The 27,183-nt window shown below is 38.5% G+C and overlaps 3 protein-coding genes and 2 pseudogenes across 4 annotated transcripts; all 5 read right to left on the reverse strand.

The window, feature by feature from the left end:
• Positions 1-323: 323 nt before the first annotated feature.
• LOC147280786 (aspartic proteinase CDR1 pseudogene) lies at positions 324-1,568 on the reverse strand (annotated as a pseudogene).
• A 4,015-nt stretch (positions 1,569-5,583) lies between these two features.
• On the reverse strand, positions 5,584-6,825 carry LOC147280787 (aspartic proteinase CDR1 pseudogene; annotated as a pseudogene).
• A 10,171-nt stretch (positions 6,826-16,996) lies between these two features.
• On the reverse strand, positions 16,997-17,359 carry LOC147280788 (uncharacterized). The gene has a single exon (XM_086246389.1). It carries the CDS (start codon positions 17,357-17,359, stop codon positions 16,997-16,999), a length of 363 nt encoding a protein of 120 aa, XP_086102515.1.
• A 1,751-nt stretch (positions 17,360-19,110) lies between these two features.
• Positions 19,111-19,689, reverse strand: LOC147280789 (uncharacterized). The gene has a single exon (XM_086249350.1). It carries the CDS (start codon positions 19,639-19,641, stop codon positions 19,111-19,113), a length of 531 nt encoding a protein of 176 aa, XP_086105476.1. The 5' UTR covers positions 19,642-19,689.
• Positions 19,690-21,269: 1,580 nt separating this feature from the next.
• On the reverse strand, positions 21,270-26,530 carry FLK (RNA-binding KH domain-containing protein). 2 transcript variants are annotated; one of them, XM_086246887.1, is made up of 7 exons: positions 26,328-26,530; positions 25,371-25,929; positions 23,545-23,797; positions 22,917-23,065; positions 22,540-22,821; positions 21,876-22,070; positions 21,270-21,691 (listed from the first exon to the last, which is right to left on the reverse strand). In XM_086246887.1, exons 2-7 carry the CDS (start codon positions 25,917-25,919, stop codon positions 21,509-21,511), a joined length of 1,611 nt encoding a protein of 536 aa, XP_086103013.1. In that variant the 5' UTR covers positions 25,920-25,929; positions 26,328-26,530; the 3' UTR covers positions 21,270-21,508. The 2 variants fall into 2 exon arrangements, with proteins under 2 accessions (XP_086103013.1, XP_086103014.1); XM_086246888.1 differs by having other exon boundaries at positions 21,315-21,691; positions 22,917-23,062; positions 26,328-26,524.
• Between the last annotated feature and the right edge of the window lie 653 nt (positions 26,531-27,183).

Genomic DNA, 27,183 nt, shown 5'->3' on the forward strand with positions numbered 1-27,183 from the left:
TTCTCCTGATCAGATTTTGCATTGGCTATTTTGCTTTGATTATCAATAGCTTTCTGAGCATGTTCATGGGTTGGTAGTGACTTGTGAACATGGGAGGCAGGCATGAGGTCTTGTTGGTGGGGTGAGATGTGGCGATGATTAATTTGGTTGACAAGTAGAGCAGCAGACAGTAAACGAACTGAAAAGTTTCTCACACTGCCATAGAATATAGTTGAGCAACATCTGAAAAGAAGAAAACAATGATTCAAGCTTGTAAAATACTAGACTTGAATTAATGGTTAAAGAATAAAAACAGAACTTTTATTACTCTGTTATTTAATTTATCATTGTTTTGTACAATCAGTTGGCTTGAAGGAGACCACCATTTTTTCTAGGTCATAACCAATCAAGAAATTTGACTGAGCAAAGTTTCCATAAACACCACCATCATCATCAGTCACATTTTGCATTGCAAAGCAGAAAACCTCATCTTTTGGTGGAATGAAGGTTTGTGTAGGTGTTAACTTAACATTAGCACCACCCTTAAAATGTACTGTCAATACTGGCCCTTTGAGATTAGTTTTGCTTTTGTAGCAAAGCTGAGTTCCCAGACTTGGGTCATTCTCAATGGGTGCCATTGGAATCTGCTTCTTTACTTCTTCCACCAAGCGATCATAAAAATCTTGTGGTATAAGTGTTGGTGGTGTTCCTGAGTCCATGAACATGTTGCCTTCTGAAACTGCCCCTGATGAACTAAAAGGCACAAGCTTATGTCCAACACTAATTCCTTTTACTGTGACAAAATATGGGGTTTGGTCTTCTTTGGACACCAAAGGTGTTGACACCACACCATCACCCCATACTTCACTGTCATTGCCAAAACTGATCTTGCTTTCAATACTAGGATCAGTATGAAATGGCACCAAACAGAAGGAGAACTTTCTGCCGCCAACCAAGGAACCCACTTGAGAAACAAGTGATAGAGGCCCTCCTCCAAGGCCAATTATTCCCATTTCATTTTCATTAAAAGTCCCAGCATTGTTATGTCCACAACCAAACACAATATTTTTCAGGGGAATAGCTTCTCCTGAGGTGGATGTTAAGATGATTGTCTCTTTAGCCAATACCCCTTTGGTCAATGAATCATCTCCATACCCGTAATCGTAGCTGCATACTTGTTGTGGTGAACAAGAATCAGTGGCAATTGTAAGACATTCTTCTGCATCACAAGGAAGGTCACTATATGTTGAAGACTTTTTTGGATCAAACTTTGGATTAATCTGCTCATAGCAGCCATCACATGGCACACATTGTGTCCACAATAAGTCACTGCCTGTATCAGCAATGCCATAAATATCAACTGGTGGATTTCCAATTGAAAGCTTCATTAGATACTCGCCATTGTCAGATCTTATTTCTGATTGTAGAGTGTTTGGAATGAATGGTCTCATATAACGGTGAAAGGCTTTGTTTGAAGGAGTTTTGATATGATCATAAAATGGTGAATTTGGGGAGTCTCGATGGATGAGTTTGATACTGAACCCACCATTGCCTGCGGATGTAGCTGAATGACTTACAAGACTAATGAAAAGAATAGTCACTACACAAAAGTGTGAATGACAAAAGGTAGTGTCTGTGGCTGCCATAAGAGAGAGACCAGAGAGTTACAATAAGAAAAGTGCAAAGAGTAGTTTGCTTAATGGATGGATGCAATTTAAGGCATGAGATATGAAAAGAGAGTACACAAAGCCATATATATATATATATATATATATAGAGGAAATTACAGATTTGGTCCACTTATTTTATACCTAGTTCAATTTTGGTCCATAATCTTTTTTAAGTTCTGTTTTGGTCCACTAATTGTTTCATTTGTTCAGTAAAGGTCCAGATTTGTGACTTTAAATCCTTTGGGTTGTGTTTTCTTCAATTATAATTGAACTATAAGTTATATTTCATCATTTCTTAGTCATAAAAACAAATTTGGAGTATTATAATCTAAAAGAATTGAGATTGGGTGAAGTTTGAAAAATTGGCAGTTTCGGGTACCCTACTTTGGGGTCAATTATCTTGAGTTTTAGAACTCCAATTTGAATGATTTTTATATGGTTGTAAAGAAGAAATACATAGCTTTAAAACAAGTATATGTTCGCTGAATTTGGGTGAGATTTGATAGGATAAAAAGCATGCCAAATTTGAGAAAACAAATATGGACCTTTACTGAACAAGTGGAACATTTAGTGGACCAAAACAGAACTTAAAAAAGATTGTGGACCAAAATTGAACTAGGTATAAAATAACTGGACTAAATCTGTAATTTCCTCATATATATATATATATATATAGAGATAGAAGGTGCAGGTAGGTTTGCATTAATGGCTAAACCTATAGAGATTAGAGAATCAAGTAGTGACAGGAAAATATGGTCACCTACAATGGTTCTGTTAATCTGTGACACAAAGTGACATTGTATTATTACCTACCCAGATTGGAGAAATTCCACTCATCAAAAAAGAAAAAAACAGATTATAGAAAATTCAATTCCGTGCTTCACGTGGGAAATCCTGTAGTCACACATGATTTAACATCACGCCAAATATCTACAAGTTACACACTTACACATGAGGAAATCCTTTCAACTATATTATATTATAACTTACGTACTAAAAAATTAAAGAAATTTATCAGTATTTGATTCACATAGCAATATGATATATGGATTTTAGTGGATGCAACACCATGAAAAATTAGTCATAGCATAAGAATGCCCGCATATTATGTGATTATGTTTAAATGAAGAGAAATCCACCGCCCAATCAACAAAAATCTACTGCAGGGTTCTGTTTCAATGAACTCGAATAGATGAGATTTACAGAAAATAAGAGGAACAATTTACTCAGCACTTCTAAAGTTTGCAATTTTACCCCTATCATTAATTTTTAATGGTAATTCTTTAAAGCTTAAAAATTGAAAAAAAAAAAAAAAAGAGTAGATAGGGCGGCCATCACCTCTTGACTTTAAAGATAAAAATAAAATAGTACTATGAATTACAGTATCCTTTTTCTTTGTTATTTTTTTTATTTTTATACCAGTAATGCTACACTTACCACATTTTTATATCACAATTTCATACCATCTTACATGATATTCATATATTGGACACTAAAAATTAAAAAATAAAATCTAAAAAAAAAAAAAGGAAATACCCTTCCAATAAAGTAATGACACATTAAGTGAGATACAAATATGAAAAAAAAAATGTGGGACAAGCATTATTGTTCTTAAAATGGGTAGTCTAAATAAGTAAGAATTAGTTTGGTAGTGTAACAATATAAATATCGTTGGCCAACTACCATAGCAGCCTAATACCTAATACCTAATACCTAAAAATACAAATATAAGATCATACCGGACGTTGATATATAGTTTCAGACCTCTTGTTACCGTGTGGCTCCGAAACATGATTTTGTCCATCTCTTTTGAGTGACTTGTTTTGCTACTTGCATGCGCCTCTAACATAGTTAAATGGGTTTTAATTTGTTTCTCCTTATTAGCTTTTGCATTGGCTCCTTGGAGATTGCATATTTCTGAGCATGTTCATGGGTTGGTTGTGAAGGATTGATTAATTTGGAGCATGGGAGGCTGGAATGGGGTACTTGCATTGTGGTTGTGTGAGATGTGAATGTGATGATGATTTGTTTGAGCAGCAGACTGTAATTGCACCAGTCACAGTTTCTCACACACTGCCATAGAATGTAGTCATGTATTCAATATTTCAATGGTAAAAGAACTTTTATTCGTATGTTATTTAACTTCGCTTTGTTTTGTGCAATCAGTTGGCTTGAAGGAGACCACCATTTTATCACTTAGTGTAGGCATATAGCTATCATGGGTTTTGATTTGTTTCTCCTGATCAGCTTTTGCATTGGCTCCTTGGTCATTGGCTATTTTTCTTTGATTATCAATAGCTTTCTGAGCATGTTCATGGGTTGGTAGTGACTTGTGAGTGACTTGAGAACATGGGAGGCAGGCATGGGGTCTTGTTGGCGGTGTGAGATGTGATGATGATTAATTTGGTTGACAAGTAGAGCAGCAGCCAGTAAACGAACTGAAAGGTTTCTACACTGCCATAGATATGGTTGAGCAACATCTGAAAACTGTCAAAACTAATGTTTTGGGGTAATTCTGTGTTATTATTTTTCTCTTCATGGGAGGTTTATATAGGAGAAACTCAACAATTCTTAGCTGTATAAATAGCTATGTAGCTCACACAAAGTCAAGAATCTGCCTTAATTACAAATCTCTGTTTTAATTGCAAATCTATGACCTTGAGTTAACTCTGACGCCTTGAGCAGCTAACTCTGACTTTAACAAAAAGAAGAAAACAGTGATTTAAGCTTGTAAAATACTAGACTTGAATTAATGGTAAAAAAAATATTATATTACTCTGTTATTGTATGACATTCTTCTGCAGCACAAGGAAGGTCAGTATATGTTGAAGACTTTTTTGGATCAAACTTTGGATTAATCTGCTTATAGCAGCCATCACATGGCACACATTGTGTCCACAATAAGTCACTTCCTGTATCAGCAATGCCATGAATATCAAATGGTGGATTTCCAATTGAAAGCCTGGAGACAAAGTGACATTGTATTATTATGATAGGAGAAGAATGCCTGCAGATTATGTGATTATGTATAAATGAAGAGAAATCCACCACCCAATCAAGAAAAATCTACTCAGGATTCTTTATCAATGAACTCGAATAGACGAGATTTACAGAAAATGAGAGGAACAATCTACTCAGCACAACTAATTCTTAAATTGTTTTTTCTAAAGTTTGCAATTTTATCCCTCTCATTAATTTTTAATGTTAATTCTTTAAAGCTTACAAATCAAAAATTGAAAAAAAAAAAAAAAAAAAGGTAGATAGGGTGGCCATCACCTCTTGAGTCTCTTGACTTTAAAGTAAAAATAAAATAGTACTATGAATTAAAGTATAAACTTAAAAAAATAACAAATTAATTTTTTTAAATTTTTTTTTGGTTAAGAAGAAAGAAAATTTGATTAAATGTTATTTCTAAAAATGGGTAGTCTTAATAAGTAAGAATTATTTTGGTAGTGTAACAATATTAATATTGTTGGGTGTTGGCCAACTACCATAGCAGCCTAATACCTAAAAATACAAATATAAGATAAGATCATATCGGACGTTGATATAGTTTCAGACCTCTTGTTTACCGTGTGGCTCCGAAACATGATGTTGTCCATCTCTTTGGAGTGACTTGTTTTTCTATTTGCTCGCTGCTCTGACATAGTAACATGGGTTTTAAATTGTCTCTCCTTATTAGCTTTTGCATTGGCTCCTTGGAGATTGCATATTTCTGAGCATGTTCATGGGTTGGTAGTGAAGGATTGATTAATTTGGAGCATGGGAGGCTGGAATGGGGTACTTGGTGGTGGTGTGAGATGTGAATGTGATGATGATTTATTTAAGCAGCAGACTGTAATTGCACCAGTAACAGTTTCTCACACACTCATAGAATGTAGTCATGCATTCAATGGTAAAAAGAACTTTTATTCATATGTTATTTAACTTAGCTTTATTTTGTGCAATCAGTTGGCTTGAAGGAGACCACCATTTTATCTAGGTCATAACCAATTAAGAAATTTGACTGAGCAAAGTTTCCATAAGTGCCATCACCAGTCACATTATGCATTGCAAAGCACAAAAAATCATCATCTTGTGGTGGAATGAAGGTTTGTGTTGGTGTTAGCTGCACATTAGCGCCACCCTCAAAATGCACTGTCAATATTGGTCCTCTGAGATTAGTTTTGCTTTTGTAGCAAAGCAGACTTCCCAAACTTGGGTCATTCTCAATGGGTGTCAAGGGAATCTGCTTCTTAACTTCTGCTACCAACCGAACATAAAAATCTTGTGGTAATTGTGTTATTGGTGTTCCTGAGTCCATCAACATGTTGCCTTTTGAAACTGCCCCCAATGAACTAAAGGGCACAAGCTTATCTCCAACACTAATTCCTTCCACCGTCACGTAATATAGGGTCTCATATTTTTTGGATACCAAAGGTGTTGACACTACACCTTCACCCAATACTTCACTACCACCCCCAAAACTGATATGGCTTTCAATACTAGGATCAGTATTGAATGGCATCAAACACAAGGAGAACTTTCTCCCACCAAACAAGGAACCAATTTGAGAAATAAGTGATAGAGGCCCTCCTCCAAGGCCAACTATTCCCATGTCATTTTCATCAAAAACCCCAGTATTGTTATGTCCACAACCGAACACAATATTTTTTAGGGAAATAGCCTCCCCTGAGGTAGATGTTAAGGTAATTGTCTCTTTAGCCAATACCCCTTTGGTCACTGAATGATCAGCATACTCATAATCGTAACTGCAGACATTTTGAGGTGAACAAGACATTGTGCCAAATGTATCCTGACATTCTTCTGCAGCACAAGGAAGGTCAATGTATGTTGAGGAATTTTTCGGATTGAACTTTGGATTAATCTGCTGATAGCAGCCATCACATGGTACACATTGTGTCCACAATAGGTCACTGCCTGAATCAGCAATGCCATAAATATCGAATGGCGGATTTCCAATTGAAAGCTTCATAAGATACTCGCCATTATTTTCAGCTCTTACTTCTGACTGTGGACTATTTGGATGGGAACTCTTTAAAGGAGTTTTATTAGGATTATAAAAAGGTGAATTTGGGGAGTCTCGATGGATAAGTTTGACACTGAACCCACCATTAATATTGCCTGCTGCTGATGTAGCTGAATGAGATACAAGACAAATGAAAAGAATAGTCATTACACCAAAGTGTGAATGACAAAAGGTAGTGTCTGTGGCTGCCATATATAAGAGAGAGACCAGAGAGTTACAAGAAGAAAAGTGCAAAGAGTTTGCTTAATGCATACATGCAATTTGAGGCATGAGATATAGGATGAGAGTACACAAAATCTTAAATAGAAGGTGCAGGCAGGTTTGCATTTGCCATTTGGCTATATCTATAGAGAATCAAGTAGGGACAGATTGAATATGGTCACCTACAATGCTTCTGTAATATGGCCGCCTACATTATTCTATAGACAATCAAGAGTTGCATTGTATACCTACCCAGATTAGAGAAATTGCAATGAATACAAAGTTAACTAATTCTTCAATTTCATGCATATTATGGAAACTTCACGCAAGAAATCCAGTAGCTAGTCACACATGATGGAAATTTTGTCAGTTATGAACTTATGATTCTCATTGAGTGATATATATGTAGGATTGATTTTTCAGATTTTCCTTGTTCGACTTGAACTATTGTGTAAATGCTGCGTGCCATCTGCATAAAGGTCATCCATTGTGTAAATGCAGAGGACTGCATTGCATAAACTGTATGATAGGGGAGCGCTGTCCCATAAATGATATACATATTGGATACTATTCTGCTTGATTGATGTATACAGAAATGTAGATTGTGGACTTTTATACAATGCAGAGAAGTAAAACAAGCAATCATATAACAGTAAATGGTAAATTGAGAGGGATTTTCCCTTGACAACACCAACAAGAAATCTTCACTGATGGTATTAATAGTTAATAACACCAACAAAAGGCAATTATAGGATTCACACAATTCAAGAAAACAAATATATATATATATATGGGATCCCAAAGTGGGGCTCACTCTACATTGTATTTCAACGATCCGAACCGTCTATTTTTTAAGACTATATTCAAAGATCATCCTTACAAAAAATTAAGCAAATCGCAAAACATTGAGCTATCAAACTTTGATCAAATAAATAGACAACAAAATATTTTCAAATAATTACAAGGACCAATATTAGAACATGTGGAACAATATTAATATTCTTGGTCAATCAAGCAGCCTAATGCCTAAAATGCATACATTAGAACTTTATTGCGTAGCTAACAGAAGGAACCCACCAAGTACAGAGAGTGAGAGAGAACAGATGATGAACAGACTTAGCTTATAAGCTTAATAGTAACTTTGCCACGCATACTATAGGAAGATCAATTCACCATCAGTACCAGAATTCATGAAGTCTTTCACAAATCACTCAAGTTCGAGGCTACCCGGTTAATTTCTCCTGCTTACTCTGCTTTAAAACTCTTCATGCTTCGAATACTTGTCACCTTTCTGATCCTAGTCTTGGCACGTTTAATATAATCTGAAAATGTATCTTTCGTATGATCATCTTCATTCTTTGTAGCATGTGCATCATCTACTTTGGAGTTGGAGGCACTCTTATTCCCACCGACACCAACATTTGTTATAGTTCTGATCTTAATCTTTGCACGGTTAATGTAGTCAGAAAATCCGTCGTTGATATCTTGCTCTGATTTCTGACCCTCTTGCTTACCACCATGTGGTTTGGAAACATGATGTTGTCTGTTTTCAGTGACTTCTTTGGCCCCGTTGTGATTGGCTATTTTGTTTTGATTATGATCATTAACTTTCTGAGAATGATCATGGGTTGGCAGTGAAGGATTTTGAGCATGGGAGGCAGGCATGGGGTCTTGGTAGCGGTGTGAGATGTGATGATGGTCATTTGTTTGACGAGTAGAGGAGCAGCAAGTGAAAGCACTGAAAATTTTCTCACACACTGCCATGGAGTTTGAATGACTGACTAATTAGGACTCTTTCCCTTTGTTATGTTAAAGGGAAAGTTGGTGACTTTCAAGTATGGAAGGAGGACACAACTGAGAGGAGAAAAGATAAAATTCCAGTTTTCTTTGGGGGGGGTTAAATGGAGTGTTAGATGAAAGAAACTAGAGAAAAATCTGGCCAAGATTCCTTATAAAGTAGACTTTTTCATATTTTCCAACTGATATTATGTTTGGGATCATATTCCCACTCAATGCGCCCTTATTTTCTTCACAAAATGGAATCTAACAAGCACACTTCATACAGCACAAACAACCTTAAGAGACTTTATATGCTCTCCCACAGTTTTACACAACCTCAAAGATTAGTTTTAGGGGAAGAAAGGCCATATGACTTCAGGAAAGCATCTATGCTTTCTCCCTGTAGTTTATTAATTATTAGTCGATAAGCCAGCTAATAGTAAGAGGCAGGAATCTGCAGTATTCCTATGCTACCGACGCGAAGAAAACGTGATTCTTTTTTTTTGGCCAGCGAAGAAAATGTGATTCACTTATCATAAATAATTGAAAAGTTTGAAAGGATCATTACTTTCTAGTGGCAAACAATTCTGGGAGAACCTTAAACTAGCTAATAACCAATAACAACTAATACTAAAATTCTTAATCATTTTGTTTCAAAATGTTTATATGGAAACGGCAACATGTTAAAATGATTCTGAAACCACCTATTACATTGTGTCCTGCTCAATTTACCCCTCCAACATGTGATGAACAGGATAATTTGATGCAGGAAGGGTTGGGTATGTGGAATAGGATCTAGCTTTACTGTGATTACTGAGAGACAAGTATACAACACTAAGATGATCAATCATAAAGAGAGATTCCAGCATTTTGAACTACAAGACTTTAGAAGAAGATGATCAATCAAGCAATTACATGCCTACTGAGATTGAAAGAAAACACTTTGTCTGCATAAGAGAGGCAGAGGTGGATATAACTTTTCCTTTGTTAACCTCCAACACCTAGAAAACTGATATAGTGGCAAAACTTACACTATGTGTTAACTTTGAATATGAGGCTTAAATGGCATCAGGACTATGTTGAGTGAAGGCATAGAAACCAACATAGCCTCGAACCTCTAATATCTAGCCATCAAGTGTTTAGTACAAAGATTAATTGAGGCATAACAAACAAATGAACCATATTATTTAGAGGGAGAACATAAATTAAGAACATTGATACAACTTAAACATTCAAACAAACAAGGAAATTTAATTACTGACAATCATCAAGACTTCGACCATAACCTCAGGCATTATGAACACTGTTATTGTACATTATCTATATAAAGCTTCCTTATTAATTTGCACTCTCTTTACTCTCGTTTGAAGGAGAAAATCTTTCTGCTTCCAATACTTGATGTCTTTCTGATCCTCATCTTTGCACGATTAATATAATCTGAAAATATATCTTTGGAGTTATCTTCTTTCTTTGTATCATGAACATCATCTGTTGATTTGGAGGCAATCTTTTCAATGCCAACATTTGACATAGCTCTGATCCTAAGCTTTGCGTGATTAATGTAGTCAGAAAATGCATCATTGTAAGCCAGACTTCTTGTCCTGTTTCCTTTTGTAAGTTGTGCCTCTAATTTAGGCATTTTCTTCTCCTCAACTTTTAAATTAGCCTTGGCATGACTCGGCTCAGCAAGAGCCTTTGTTGGTGGAGCCATCTTCATCTTAGGCTTGTGTTTCTCCTGCACTGAAACATGAGTTGGTGCCGATTTACAAATTGGGCAGGTAATGCCGAAGATTTTCTTGAACAAACAAGTGGAGTTTGAGCTATGCTGACTCTTTGCCATTGATATGTAAGATATTGAAATGAGCAAGATTGTTGTAAGTTTAGCAGATGGAGTAAGATAGTTTAAAAACTAAGAAGGGCTGGAGAGGGAACTACTTAATTATCTTTGGCCGGAATGGAAAGAAGAGAGACCCTTCAACCTTTTGTAAGATGGGTTAATTAAAAAATCTTCAGAGCATGTCCTTGTGATCCTTGGTCGAAAACTAAAAAATATATGCAGAAGTGAAGGGAGAATTTTGGTTTAAATTCCTCATAAAGTAGACTTTATGATTTTCTCCAAATTAAGTGCTATATGGGATCATATTCCCAGTTTCTCTGCCCCTATTTTCTTAATGAAGTGGATCCCAACAAGCACACCCCATTACAGGACAAGTCGATCATTCAAAATTCTCTAGGTATTATTATACAGAACATGATAGCTTAATTTGTTTTGGAAAGAAACAAAACTATAGTAATAGTAATAAGTAATTACTATCATTATGGTGAATCATCTATATTTTAGAAGTTTTTGATTTATCTGAATCGAGCCAACCTACATCTGTAGTTTAGGTAGGATTTAGCATTTTTTGTGATTCTTCTGTTTCAATAAGCAGTAGGAAAATAAAGATGTAGAAGCACTTTAGAGTTGGTTTTGTTTGAATATATATCTTGTTCTCAGCTGAGTAACTGGAAAGTTTATAAGCATTTATGGCTGGCTTGCTCAGGGAATCATTTGACATTGCAGCCAACAAGAATCATATATGGACCTACAGTTTGCTACTACACGCAAAGCATGCAAGGGAAGGACTTCGTTCCTAATTAGATTTGTCTTGTTACACGTGGCTTCCATTAAGAAATTGGATACTTAAAAATGCTCATATTTTTAAAGCCACGTGTAACACTGTCAGGATCCCATTCAGGGCGTGTATTTTTATCATTGATGCAGGAAACTGGTTTTGTTGCCTCATGCTGCAGCTTTATACAACATTGTGTAGTGGTGTCCATCCTAGTATATATGTCTCTATCTTAATCAAGTCTTTCCTTTTTCCCAAAAGTAATTTTGGGCTATCTTCCTCTTTTCTTAGAAGTTAAAAATGATGTTTGAAGTCACATTTTTAGCAAGTCTCAACTTCAGTCAAATAATGCAGTCACGTTTTCCTGAATCACCTGATTTACATGGATACAAGATATATTTCAAGTGGTAAATTATTAGGTCTTCTTCAATCTAGCATTATAATTAGAACAGATATATATATATATACATACTTGTAATAGTCCATGGTCAGGAAACACAATGCATTAAAAACAAGAATGACTTGGTACAATTGACTTGGGAAGACTATACAGAAGAATTAATATGTCACAAACCTGTATAATACCAGAGTACCAGGGCAGAAATATGAGACACAAATAGAAGGGATAACACAATCCATGAACAGGCAGGGAAAAGGTAAATAGCTTGTCCATGCAACAATACAGAAATTGTTGTGAAATATGTAGAAATCTAGGGTTTGTGGAAGAGAGGAGGCAGAGAGAATATGATCAGTCTCTTTCATTCATGTTATAAATATCCTTATATAGAGGTAGGGTTTACTAGGTTTTAAATATTTACTAGTATACCCCTACCACTAATTACAGGAATAGCTACTTAATTATAACAATATATTTACAACACTCCCCCTTGGATATTCCATGTCATTAGTGTTGTCTCTGCTATGCGCTTCTAAGTTGCCTCGTTAAAACCTTGCCAAGTAATAAAAACTCTGTGGGAACAAAAACAACCTTGGTCGAAGGAAAAAGAGTGCAACGCGCTTGAGTGTGGAGTAGTCACATCAGAACCTCGAAAGTAGGTGAAGTCATATCTTCTGGATCATAGGCGAATAGTATGTCAATGGGAGCGGGGTGCATTAGAGTTGCTACACCAAAACCTTGCCCGGTAAACCCAATGGGAAAAACCCGTGGTCGAAGGGAAAAGATGAGCAAATGCATATATATCAGATCAACACATCTTCAGGATGTAGTATAAGTAGGGTGACCATGCCAAGATGTGCCTCATTAAAACCTTGCCAGGTAACAAAACCCAGTGGGACAAAATAACCCTGGACGAAGGACAAAAGAGTACACGATGGTCAAGTGAGTATGCTTCGGGATACTCCCCCTGATGTCGACTCCCCCTGAAGGTTACATACTAGGTAAATCAGCCAATCTACGCAAACCAATACCTCGAACATGCATCAAGAACGTGGACTTTGGCAGTGACTTGGTAAAGAGGTCTGCATGGTTGTCTTGAGATCGGATCTGCTTGACTTCAATCATCTGATGCTCTTGTTGCTGTTGATTGAAGAAGAACTTCGGTACAATATGCTTGGTGTTGTCTCCTTTGATGAAATCTGTCTTCATCTGCTGGATGCAAGCGGCATTATCCTCATAGATAATCGTTGGTTCATCAGTGGTGGAATTCAGCCCACACGTAGTTCGAACATGCTTGGAAACTGCTCTTAGCCATATACATTCACGAACTGCTTCGTGAAGGGCTAGAATCTCAGCATGATTCGAAGAGGTAGCAACAAGGGTCTGTTTCGTTGACCTCCAAGATATTGTTGTATTCCCAATGGTAAAGACGTAACCAGTTTGAGAACGCGCCTTGTGCGGGTCTGATAGATACCCTGCGTCAGCATATCCAACAAGGCGGGCATCGTTCTGAGGATCGAGGGGGTTCGATCCATTCCTTGATGCATAGGGATAGAATAAGCCCATATCTGTCGTACCTCTAAGGTAGCGGAAAATGTCTTTTATGCCATTCCAGTGGCGGCGTGTTGGCGCAGAGCTATATCTAGCTAACAAGTTCACAGCGAATGAAATGTCCGGTCTAGTACATTGAGCCAAGTACAATAATGCGCCTATTGCACTTAGATATGGGACTTCTGGTGCCAATATCTCCTCGTTATCATCTGCTGGATGAAACGGATCCTTCTTAGGATTTAGACTACGGACGATCATGGGCGTGCTAGAAGGCTTCGCTTTATCCTCATTAAAGCGCCTTAACATCTTCTGGATGTAATTCGATTGATGGACTAGAATTCCATCTGCACGGTGCTCGAGCTCCAGGCCGAGACAGAAATTCGTTCTCCCAAGATCTTTCATCTCGAATTCCAACTTCAGGTGTTTAGTTGTTTCCTTGATCTCTTCAGGAGTACCAATTGGATTCATGTCATCGACATAAACAACTACAATAGCAAAGCCGGAACTTGTTCTTAATAAACACGCAAGGGCATAGAACATTATTCACATATCTCATCCCGATCAAATACTCACTTAGACGGTTATACCACCTCCGTCCGGATTGTTTCAATCCATAAAGTGAACGCCTCAAACTAATGGAGAGCGTGTTCCGTGGTCTGGAACTATTTGCATCGGGTGTCTTAAGTTCTTCGGGAACTTTCATATATATCTCTGTATCAAAATCCCCATAGAGATAAGCAGTGACCACATCCATAAGCTGCATACTCAGTTTTTCGGAAACTACCAAACTGATAAGGTAGTGGAACGTTATGACGTCCATTACGGGGGAATACTCTTCCTCGTAATCAATCCCAGGGCGTTGAGAAAATCCTTGCGCCACTAGACGAGCCTTGTATCTCACAATCTCGTTTTTCTCATTACGCTTCCTTACAAATACCCATTTAAATTCTACAGGTTTAACATGGGGAAGGTGTAGGAACGACAGGCCCAAACACCTTTCTCTTTGTCAAGGAATCTAATTCGACATGGACTGCTTCTTTCCATTTTGGCCAGTCGTCTCGACGTTGACATTCATCAACGGAGTGAGGTTCGATGTCATCGCTAGTTATGATTTCGGTAGCTACCGCGAATACAAATATATCATCGATGATAATCTCGTTTCGATTCCAGAGCTCACTTAAGCATGCATAATTTATAGAGATCTCTATGTTCTCGGGAGTGGGTTCTAAAGTTGGAGCGTCCCCCAACGCCGTCTCTTCTGGGACGGACCCATAATCCGGAACTATTTTGTGAGATGGATCGATTGAGATCGCGATGTCAAGGGGACTCGTTTGTGCCAAATGTATCCTCTTCCAGGGATAAGAGTCTATCGAACCTAGTGGTCAATCTCACTTCTGGGCAGGGACATATGACTGGTTAGCCACTATTGTTGTACCTCGTCCATCTGGGACGACACGTCCTCCTAGGACGACACGTCCTTCGGGGACGGATATCCTTGCAGGCACATTTGCAGCAGGTATATGTGATCTCGTCACTTTAGCTAGATCAGAGAATGCGTCTGGCATATTATGAGTTATACTCTGTAGATCTAGAATTCTCCGCACATCACTATCACATTGTGCGGTTCGGGGATCGAGATGAGACATAGTGGGGACATTCCACGTCAATTCACGTCGTTCTTCAGGAACGGTGACGTTCTTATCTCCCCCTAACGGCGGGAAGACTGTCTCATCAAAGTGACAATCCGCAAATCTAGCGGTAAAGAGATCGCCTGTCAAGGGCTCTAAAAAGCGTATAATGGATGGGGATTCATAATCGACATATATGCCCATCGTTCGTTGAGAACCCATTTTGGTACGTTGTAGCGGCGCAACTGGCACGTAAACTGCATACCCAAATACGCGTAAGTACGAAACGTCAGGTTCGTACCCAGTCACCAGCTGTAACGCGGAGTAAGGTTGGGTAGCAGTGGACCTCAACCGGACCAACATGGCTGCATGCAAGATTACATAGCCCCACGCAGAAATTGGAAGCTTGGTGCGCATAACCAAGGTTCGTGAGATCATTTGTAATCTTTTAATGAACGCTCTGCGAGACCATTCTGGGTGTGAACATGGGGAACTCGATGTTCAATATTAATCCCAAGGGGCATGCAATAATCATCGAAAGTTTTCGATGTAAACTCTCCGGCATTATCAAATCTTCTGGACTTTATAGGATAATCCGTGTGGTGAGCCTTCTGGGCGAGAAGTTTAGCAAAAGCAGCGTTTCTTGTGGACAATAGTGTAACATGTGATCACTTTGCCGATGCATCAACCAAAACCATGAAATATTTAAATGGTCCGCATGGTGGTTGGATAAGTCCACAAATATTCCCTTGTATCATTTGCAGGAAAAAGGATGGAGTCTTTACCAGTCTTTGCATATGATGGTCTAGTATTCAACTTTCTGAGCGAGCAAGTTTGGCATAATGTGTCACTAAACACAAGATCCTTATTAGTAAGGGGATGCTCGTGTGATGAATTGAGGATACGGCGCATCATACTTTGACCTGGGTATCCCAACCGGTCATGCCATAGAAAGAAACTGCTCAAATTGGTTAACTTCTGGTTAACTATGTGATTTGCCTCAATCGATCTAATGGTGGTCATATAGAGACCGCTCGATAGGCATTTCAATTTCTCCAATGTACGCTTCTGGCCATACAAATTGGAGGTTATGCAAAGATATTCCACTCCATTTTCCTCAGTGGTTTCAACGTGATAACCGTTGGCTCGAATATCCTTATAACTCAACAACGTTCTTCTGGAACTTGGAGAATATAAGGCCTCATTAATGGTAATTCAGTACCATTGGACAACATAAAAATGGGCTTTGCCATGGCCCTCTATCAGGTTGGATTGGCCTGATATGGTTGTCACAGAGGTATGAGTAAGCAATAAGTTTGAAAAATACTTCCGATCTTGAAGTATGGTGTGCGTAGTAGCACTGTTTGCCAGACAACAAACTTCCCCACTAAACATGCTTATTCATAAATTTAATTCAATAGATCACATGTATGAAAATAACTTAATTGAATTAAATAATATTCGAGCATAACCAAATTTCCAAAACAAATAATCCAAATCATAAATCACCAAAATAATCTGAATAAGAAAAACATTATTCAGAAAATAAATACGGCACAAGCGCCGATCATATCCATGTCATCGAGTTTCTAGTCCTCGAAGTGTCCAGTAGCAGTCTGGAAATCAGTGACCTCTAAGGTGGTATCCATAGGAAATGATCCCTCAACGAGATTGGTCTCTCGAGTTCCGCGACTGGCGTGATACTCATTTACAGCTTGCGCTGATGCACGGCAGGTGCGGGACCAGTGATCAGTTCCTCCACATCGGTAACAGAGATCATTCTGATTCTGATTCTGGTCGCGACGGGCTGGACCAGTGTTCCTCTCATTTCGAGTTCTTAGGGCCGAGGGACCGTGGTTTCTACCACGTGGGCCATGGCCACATTGGCCTCCGTCATACAGGCCATTCCTCTGAGAACCTTTCCTTCCATATCTCGGGCGGTCAGACTTTGTGCCCTTTCCATGACCTCGGTATCCTCTTTCGCGGTTTGAATCGCGATAAGTAACAGCGTTTGCTTCAGGCAATGGTGCTGCTTTAGTACCGACAGGTCGGGCTTGATCATTTCTCATTAATAAGTTGTTGTTCTTTTCAGCGAACAATAAAATAGTGATCAATGCCGAGAACTTAGTAAAATTCATCTCCCTGTATTGTTACTGCAGGACCAAACAGGAGGTAGGGAAGGTGGAGAAAGTCTTCTCCAATAGGTCAGCTTCAGTGAGCTTCTCCCCACAAAATTTAGGGAGTGACCGGATCCGGCAGATCTCCGAATTATACTCATTCACGGATTTGAAATCCTGGAAACGGATGTTCTGCCAATCATATCTTGCTTCAGGCAAGAAAATGGTCTTCTGATGGTCAAACCGCTCTTCCAGAGCAACCCAAAGAGCTCGTGGATCCTCTTCAGCGAGGTACTCAACTTGGAGTGCTTCCTTCATATGTTTCCTAATGAAGATCATGGCACTTTCCTTAAGGGACTCTGCGACAACATTGTCAGCATTAATTGTCGACCTCATCTCCTTGGCAGTCAAATGAAGCTTAACATATTGAGTCCACTTTAGATAGTTTCTTCCGGAAACTTCCAAAACCACAAAATCAAGCTTATTGAGATTTGACATTCTTTGGTTGAAAGGAACAAATAACCATAATTAATGCTTTGGGCAATAACATCCATAAGCAACAAATAAGAACTTCAAGTTCTATAACATGGTATAGACATGTAAAATCTACTGGTTTTATCATGTATGGTGAATTTTATAAAGGAAACTTCAGGTTCCTTATATGGCATTATTGAAGCTACAGGTTCAATATTTATGTATGAACTACTGGTTCATTAATTACCTGCAATTTCTACACATATACTCTAGTGCGAAAATTAAACAAGTAAAATATTCATATACTCAAGAAGAACACAAAATATCACAAAATTGTTTGAACAAAATTGTTTGAATATTTAAAATATAAAAATATTCGTGGGGGTGACGTGGCTGCCTGCGTGGCAGCTAGGTGGCTGCCTGCGTGGCAGCAAGGTGGCTGCCTGCGTGGCAGCAAGGTGGCTGCCTGCGTGGCGGGCCTACTGGGCTGCCACCGTGGCGGGCCTGCTGGGCTGCTGGCCAATTGGGCCTTGTGCGCTGCGCTGCTCGGCTGCAGCAAAGCTGGACCTGCTGCGAGGCTGCTGGCTGCTGGCTGGCTGCTGGCAGCATGCGAGGTGGTGTGCTACGCGCGCGAGGGGCTGCTGCAGGAGGGGCTGCTGGCCTGGTGGGCTGCCTGCTGGGCAGCGAAGCTGCTGTTGGCAGCGAAGCTTGCCCTGCTGCTGGCAGGGTGCAGCGAGAGGCTGCTGCAAGGCGCTGGCAGCGCGCAAGGCAGCGGGGCTGCTGCTGCTGCTGGGAGGCGCTGGCAGCAAGGTGTTGCGCGAGGAGGAGCTGCTGCTGGCAGCGAGGCAGCAAGGCTGCGCGAGGGCTGCTGCAGGCAGCATGGCAGCGAGGCGCTGCTGCGCGCGCGAGAGCTGCTGCTGGCAGCGAGGGGCTGCTGCAGGCAGCGCGCGTGGGTGTGGGGGCTGCGAGGTGCAAGGCTGCAGCGGGGCGAGGCGCGCGAGGGGGGTTGCTGCTGCAGGTAGCGATGCGTGACTGCTGCTGGCAGCGCAAGGCAGCGGGGCTGCTGCTCGGGGTGGTTTTTCGATCACCCAAAAACTCTTCCTCTTTTTAATCATTCAATTCAAGGAAGCATGTATAAAATATATAAACCCAAATAAATCAATCTCATAAATTTAGGGTTCATGCTTCATGGAGGATTTTTCAATCAATCAAAGGTTTTAAAACATAAAATTATTTTATAAAACCTACTTGGTTGAAGAACAAATTGAAGGATGATTCTCTTTCATTTATCGATCCACAATCCACAATCCAAAGAGCTTCTCGTGCTTGATTGATTGAAGAACGGATTGAATGATGATCCTCTTTTGTTTGGCGATCCACAATCCAAAGAGCTTTTCGTACTGATAACGTGTTGTGAAATATGTAGAAATCTAGGGTTTGTGGAAGAGAGGAGGCAGAGAGAATATGATCAGTCTCTTTCATTCATGTTATAAATATCCTTATATAGAGGTAGGGTTTACTAGGTTTTAAATATTTACTAGTATACCCCTACCACTAATTACAGGAATAGCCACTTAATTATAACAATATATTTACAACAGAAATCATTTATTGGCAATCACCATCGCGCTATTATTCATCAAGACCGTAGATGGCTGCTGACCTGCAGTCTCCTACTTCTTAAAGGAGAAATTCTTTCTGCTTCCAATGCTGGATGCCTTTCTAATCTTAATCTTAGTGCGATTAACAAAATCTGAGAACATATCTATAGAATTGTCTTCTTTCCTTGTTCCATAAACATCTTCTGTTCTGGAGGCAACCTTCTCAATGCCAACATTGGAGGGCATAGCTGTGATCTTGATTTTGGTCCGGTCAATGTAATCAGAAAATGCATCATTGCTATCCAGACTTAATGTCTTATTAACTCTCTTAACTTGTGGTTCCATGCTCACCTCTGCCTTGGGCATTTTTGCCATTCCAGTCTGCGCAGCTTCAGCTCCAGACCCATTTGCTAGTTTGATCTGCACATAATTAGAATAGCCAGTATGATCATGAGTTGGTGGTGAAGTGTTTGGGGCAGCAGAGGCAGGGATTGGGTCTTGTTTGTGGTGTGCATGATGATTTGGTTGAGAAGTTGGGCAGAGAATGCTGAAGATCTTCTCACACACACCCTTGGAGTTTGAGTCATCATGACTATTATCCATTGATGTGTAAGAAAACTGGAAGAGGGAAAACTCTGGGAATATGAGTGACAGAATAAAAAGACAGTTTATGGGGTTAACTTGTGACTTGTGAGGGCTGGAGAGGTCACACTATTTATAGTCTGCATGAACGAAGCTAGGGAGAAGTTTGGTTTAGATTCCTAATGAATTGAAGGAAGAACCTTCTCATTTTCTCCAATAATATTCCCACTTTTTCTTCACAAATTTTCTTCGGAAATTAAGGCCTTACAAGCACACCTAATACAGCACTAGCAATTGAAAATGTTATATCTCCAGCTATTTTACATAATATTAAGCTTAATTAGCTTCCAAAAGCAATGAGAAGTACAGGCAGAAGACTTCAGCAACAGAATCTAGCTTTGGAATCAGGTTGAATAATTCAACTTGACATATAAAAAGACCTCTGCTCTTTTATGTAGGTGATCTTAGGTCCTTAACCACAGAGATTATGAATGATAATCCGCCGCTTTATAGTTAAAAGTTTACAAAGAATCATGGCTGTTCTGGTGGAAAACCAGAAAAACGAAATTTTACTCCTTGCAGAAGACCACGCTTAACGAATAATTCTCTTGAGTGGTTAATCGCATTTTTTGTGCGAATTTAAAATTCTGATTAAATGGCTAGGACAAGGTGGATCAATTGACAATTTTAGGGTGTAAGATCGGTTTTGAAATTTAGGCTTTTTTACAAGTTATTCGTATGAATTATGATTCCATTTGCACTTGAGTATTCAAATTAAAAATTGAATAAATATATCAATTTAATTTTAAAAAATTTACAATGTCACATCTTCATCCAATTTGGTCAACTTTTCCGTAAAAAAAGACCATGCGAGATGCCGGTGTCTCTTATAATTCATCTACTAAATTCTATGGTCTAGTACAAAGGGAAAAATGTAAGGAAAAAAGGTATTCCAACTAGAATTTACTGAAAACCTTTACTGGTTAGAAAGATGCTTCCCAAGTTATACCTAATGTCAAAAACGTGAACACCTATTCCATAGCTATTTACATGCATGGAACCTAAAAACTAATCATGAGAGATTCGTTCGTATATTACTGTCTCACCTGGGGTAGTGATGCACTTCCTACAACAATTACTAGCTCACCTGATTTGATTCTACTGATTTGTGTCATTCTAATCTGCATGTATGGTCTGGCATGGTATGGCGCCCCATAGGTTCCCAACATAAACCACTTACCTTTGCAGCCAAAGTATTCCCTATCATTTCTGTCCAGCGATTTTTGTCAACTACTGTTGTCCACAAGGTTAGCCAATTCCATCTAGTTTTTCAACCTTCGCAACTGGAAAGACAATTTTTTTTTTCTAAAAAAAAAGGTTTAAGAAGCCGGTGAATGATCATCTCCAGCGAAGCCTAAAAGTGGATTAATTTCAACAGAATTGAACCACTGAAAGACCCATGTATCATTTCTTTAATTTCAACAGAAATGGGAGACGGGGTGTTACAGATTCAAATATGTGGACTTCAACACAAAGGTAGGCTCTCTCATTTGCATCATTTTCGACTAGGTACGCTCCTAAACGCACCAACAGGAAAACAATAACACAATGATCGAGGGCCTCAAGTTGATGCCCATTTTCAAGCCGAATTACAAAATAAATGCATGTCCATGAAATGAGGGAAATTCCGAGAGTGAATTGGCTCAACCCTATGGTTAGCCTAATGAACACAACAAATCTGACATTTAACTAGTTCAAAATCAAAGTTTGATAATTAAAAGCAAAGTATAGCGATACAGCTGCCCTAAAGAAACTATTCTGTCATTGATCAAGTCACAACATAACGATTTGGATCTCGAGGTTGACAAACCAAATTGAGGTTCCCTATCTAGTACCCATAATGTGTGCCATAGACTGAGCCATAGCCTCCAGTATGTCCTGCATGTCCTTGGTTGGATGGGGGAGATGCATACACAGAACCATGAGCTGCATAGGAATTATAGCCTTGATCTGCAGAGCCAGCATTTTGAGTCTGCTGCGGTGGTGGTGCTCCAGCATCAGCCATGAAATTCTGCAAACAAACAAAGAAAGCACTGTCAAGTCCCGTATTATCAAACTAAACAAGAACTTTTAGGCTAATAGAAATTTACTAGTGTGTATCAACAATTCCTATTATGACCTCAGAAAAATCTAACAAGCTATAAAAAAGCATTGATTAAGATAGAAGAATCAAATGCCAGGACAAGGAGCATTGCCTGTATCAGTTGCTGAGCTGCTTGGACTTGGGAAGCACTTCCACTGATTTCAACAGTCATCTCCCCAGGGACACCCCTAGTCTCTTGTATCGTAACAGTTGCCCCACTAGCTCGTCGAATATAGCTTATACTTGCACCAGCTGTGCCAATAACAGCATCAGCATATGACAGCGGAATTTGCATTTGCTGTGTGATCTGCAAAACAAGAAAAACCAACATCTACATATTTGGACTACTACAAAGAACGAGGACTCATTCTTTCATGGAAACAACCAAAGGTTATGTAATAAGATTTAAACTGATTAAGTCGGGTACATTATTGAAGCATGAGTGAGGTCAGAGTCAGGTTTCAAACCCCGAGTAACGTTTAGACTGAGTTCAAAACAGCTATTTCTCATCTCAAGGCCTGGAAACATATGCCCAACCTGATACTCAATGTATAAATGTCTTCACTACAACTCTATGAGACACAGTCCATGTAAATGATTTCTCTAAAATATGCAACTTCCTCTAACCTCTCCAAGATTTTTTTTTTAAGACGAAAAAGAAGACACAATTTATTGCTGAAAAACAATAAAAGTACAGAGAGCATATACCTTATCACCCTAATTTTGAATAGCTTCATCAATTAATTTTCAATACATTAAAGAAACATAAAAATAACCTGTGTGACCATTGATGGTGCCGACTGTGCATTTGATGATGCATGGACACCCATTGGAGCTTCTCTTCCATAAGCTGATATACCATGATGAGGCTGCTTCTCCATAGGTGGGGGCAAGTCAGCTGGTTGATAGTAATTGTCAATTTGCCGAGGAGGTGGCATGTACTGGGGATTAGGTGGCCCAAATCCAGGACCCCCACCAGCATTGTGGGGAAGACCTTGAGGTGGACCCCATGATTGATGAGGTGGCATGTGCTCCATCTGGGGATTTGCCATTTGCATCTGGCACAAAAATTATGATCACCCCATGCTTCATCCAACACAAATGTTGAGAGTAGGTTTGAATTATTGCAAATGAGAAAGAAAAGAAAACTTACATGCATTTCAAATATTGGAATTATACTGCGGTCAACTAAGAACTTCCTAAGATGAGATGCAATCAGTTCAATTGCTTTGTGCACACCAACTGGCTCACCCACTACTTCAACAACTCTGTCATCTTGAAGAGCAAAAATTGGAAGGTCTTCTGCAGCAAATCATTCAACAAAGTCAGGCAATAAAGCAGATGGGAAACTATGCAAAGGCACAGAAAACAATATATCCAGCTGAACATAGGAATGCAAGACTAAGAGATGGTAAACATTCAACAAAAACACTTTAATTTTCAGTATACGTAAACTATGTAAGATTAGTATCCCACAAATAAAACAATGAATGCTGCCCTCAGAAAATGCTAAATAGCAATATTTGTGCTACAAAACTTCAGTACAGCCACCAAAAATCTAATCTTATATCCATTAAGTAAAATTAACCCTTTAGGTTATACTGAAGAAACACAAGACCAAGGACGTTATAAGATCAGCAACTAAATCTAACAAGACATGCAGCCATGTAGTCTGTGATGACTTTTTTCAGAACTCGCAATAAAATGCTCATCTAATGTACATTTAGAAGTATTTTTGGAAACTAGAAGATATAAGAGATTCAAAATATAATGAAGATAACCTGCTCCAAGAACTCTAACTATGCAGTTAGATGCTTCTTGAATGGATTTAACAGTTCCTCCCTGTTTTCCGATCAAGCTTCCTGCCTGTGAGGCTGCCACCAGCAGCCTTGTGGAGACTTTGCCACCCATGCCTGGAGGAGCATGAGAAGAATCACCATCCAAACCATCAATAATGCGCTTGTGAACCCTCAAAAGGCCATCCATTGCAGGAGGAAGAGAAGAATCAGGCTCCTCCTTGGCAGAAACCATTACCTAACCAAAGCAATAAAAAGCACTATCAGCATATAATAAACAATTTCTTCTACTAAAAATTCATGGTACCTATATAATAGACAAACAGAAATTGTGTGGTGTAGTGGGAACTCTTATAAAATAATACCAGATCAACAATTCTTTGGAACCCCTGTAAAACTGAACTTTGACAAAACAAGAACCACGTGACAAAGTATCATATCCTACAAAAGATAAGTTTCGAAAATTTACAGGGGAATAAAAAACAGATGTACACGCATACACAAGCTTTTAGGTCTAACTCATTCACTCATATTGATTAATTCATTGTGGTTACTTTCACTGCTTAATTATTTTCAGCATATGTATGACAATTTCATAAGCCACTTTAGATTTAACAGTAGTTTACAGCATCACGTTATTAAGGATTAATGATTTCTTTTATGGAGTACACCATCTGCGGCAAGACATCAATCATCCAGGTTCTGAAGTTACCAGAGATAATGCAGAGCTTCGTGGTACAATTGTTCGAATAGTGTATGTGTTTATTCAGATCAACTTTTCAGCACATTGTAATGCTCAATGCTGATCCCTGCAATCTGGACCTTTGGTTCTTCAAGTTTGGAATCTTATTGATGATTGAGTCGTTGCCTTAAAATTTGCACGGAAAAACCTGCACACATTCATTGTTGTTATTACAATAAATGGAACTGTATTCATATTTTGGGGATTTTTGTGATGTTGCTTCCTTTATGTCTTCTTTTTCTTAAACTTTTTTATAAAAAGAATTCCAGGATTTAGTATTTAAGAGTGTCTGACCTAAATTTGTTGTTTATCTCCTTGCACTTTTTTCATAATTCTCATGGATTTTTTCACTCTTCAAAAGAGCAGTGCTAGATATTACTGAAAACTTATATAGTGAATTCTTTTTATTTGAACAAAATTTTCTCCCCCTAAAAATCTTCACAGTTCACAATTTAACAAGAAAAAATCGCATCTATGGATATAAATGAACAAGAAACTAGAATTTTAGAAGAAACGGCAACTATAATCCTTGTCAGACCAATCAAGGATCTCCAATGCAAGATGAAGAATACTTTAATGTGTTGTTGATCTAACATTATGCGTTATGTCTCATTACCTCTTTTCCACATTTTCTAAGACAATTACTACATACTTTTTTCTTTGTCTCAATATTTTTCCGCATTATTCTTTCCTCAAGTCGTTTCAACATTGATATCACCATATGACTGGCATAACTGGTGCACACGTCACTCTGTAATAGTCATGATCATACTACGATGATCAATAAACAATCTCAACCATCCAACATTTATAGCCAACAAGGAACCTTCCCTCAACTACGATCTTACTATCTACCCTCAACAGAATATTAAGCACACTAGTTAAACTATGAATTAAAAATGGCTAAATATAGTCCAAAGCAAAATCATATTATAGAGAATGACATAAACCAATTGATCAAAAACAGGCAGGTATGCAAAATTCATTGAAGGTGGAGCCAATAAAACAACTAACAGTAGCAAGTGCTGCTCTACTACATCCCATTCACACATGTTCAGTAGAAACTTACAGCTCTTTCAGTTGTTCCTGGAGGACCGTCAAGAATTTTAATGCGAGCTCTCGTCTCCTCAACTATCTTTTTAATGAACTCTCCTTTGCGCCCAATTATACTACCAACCTTCTGGGCAGGAACCAACATCCGGAAAACGCTCTCCCCAGGCCATCCAGGCCACTTCTTCTCGCCTCCGCCAGTCGCAGCATCTTCATGGTGCTCTTGGTTCTGTTCATGCTGTGGCTCCTCCTCTTCTACCTGTGCTTGTGCCAGTGCCAGTTCCTGTGCCTCTGCCTGTTCCTGTGCCAGTGCCAGTTCATGTGCCTCTGCTTGTTCCTGTGCCTCTGCCAGTGCTTGTGCCTCTGCCTCTGCCTCTGCCAGTGCCAGTGCTTGTTCTTGTTCCTGTTCCTGTGCCTCTGCTAGTGCCTGTGCCTCTGCTAGTGCCAGTGCATGTTCCTGTTGATGCTCCTGTTCTTGCTCTTGTTCCTGTTCTTGTGCATTCTCAGTCTCAGTCTCAGCTATTTGATCTTCACCATCTTCACCAAAGATTTTATCAACTTCAGCCATAAATAATTGTCTGCATTATTAAACATACACCAACATAATTAATTACATTTATTACTCAACTGCAAGAATAGACAAATCATACTTTCCTATCTTAACACTTAATTCAAAAAAGAAGAAAGAATTTCAAAAAAAGATTTATAACCACCCAAATAAAGAAGGGGCTACAACTAAAATTAAAAAATATCTCACAATATAATACCCAAACACGTCATGAATAAAAAATAAGAACAACAACCACCTTCTTTCAATAGAAAAAACAGCCCTAGAATCCGAAAACAAAGAAAACCCAATGCTAGACCAACGTGAACCATTAATTTACAGAAATAAATCAAGCAAATACCACTCTAAAACGATAGAAAAGTATAAAGAAGAATACAGAAAAAAAAAAAAAACCATATGCATATTTACATGGGTAACGAGGAGAACTAACTGTAGCAGAGTGAACCCCAAAATCTGAAACTGAAGAGTCGAATTGTGGAATAGGGCGAGGGGGATTTGATTAGGGTTTCGAAGGGGTTTAGGAAGAGAATGATTCAGACCGGCAAAGAAAAAAACAAAGAGAGAGAGTGATTTATCTGATTCGTGTGACGGTGTGAGCGTTGGCAAGTAAGTACGGGTACGGTATTCGATTTTGTGGTTTTAATTTCTACGCCCACGCATCTGCTTTTTGGGTCCGAAAAAGTATAGTTCCTATTTGGCTATTTGCAATTTTGCACAGTAATTTTTAAATTGTTTAGATCACCTTTTTTTTCTTTTTTTTTTCCGGCCCGCACCTATTTATTTTATTCTTTTTTCTTTTTCTTTTGGCCAAGACTATTTATTCTATTCTAATTCATTGTGTGGCATAAATTGTCTAGTAACAATAAATAACTTCTAAGAACAAAAATAATATTTTTTATTAGAAACAAGTCATGATAAAAATAAGATTGCAACTGCACGAAATGGGGTTCAATTTGTCATTCTCATCTCTACCCGTAAGATTAACAAGGGTGAAGGGTCCTAGAAATATTTCGTTTTTAATTCCTCGTAAATACATTGTATAATTCAATTGAAATATATTAACACGTACTATATTATAACATAAAATCATAAATTTGCATTTAAAATAATTGGGAAAATTCAAACTCAATGGAAACTAACTATAAAAAATAATATGTGTAATATATTTATTACACATATGAGGGAGATGAGTCCAAAACTCCAAAATTTGGTGCAAATAGAAGCTTTACTTTTCTCTCAAAATCAAATTTTGTAATTTATACAC

This window comes from Dryas octopetala, chromosome 6 (assembly GCF_963921425.1).
Source record: "Dryas octopetala chromosome 6, drDryOcto1.1, whole genome shotgun sequence".
Lineage (NCBI taxonomy): Eukaryota > Viridiplantae > Streptophyta > Magnoliopsida > Rosales > Rosaceae > Dryas > Dryas octopetala.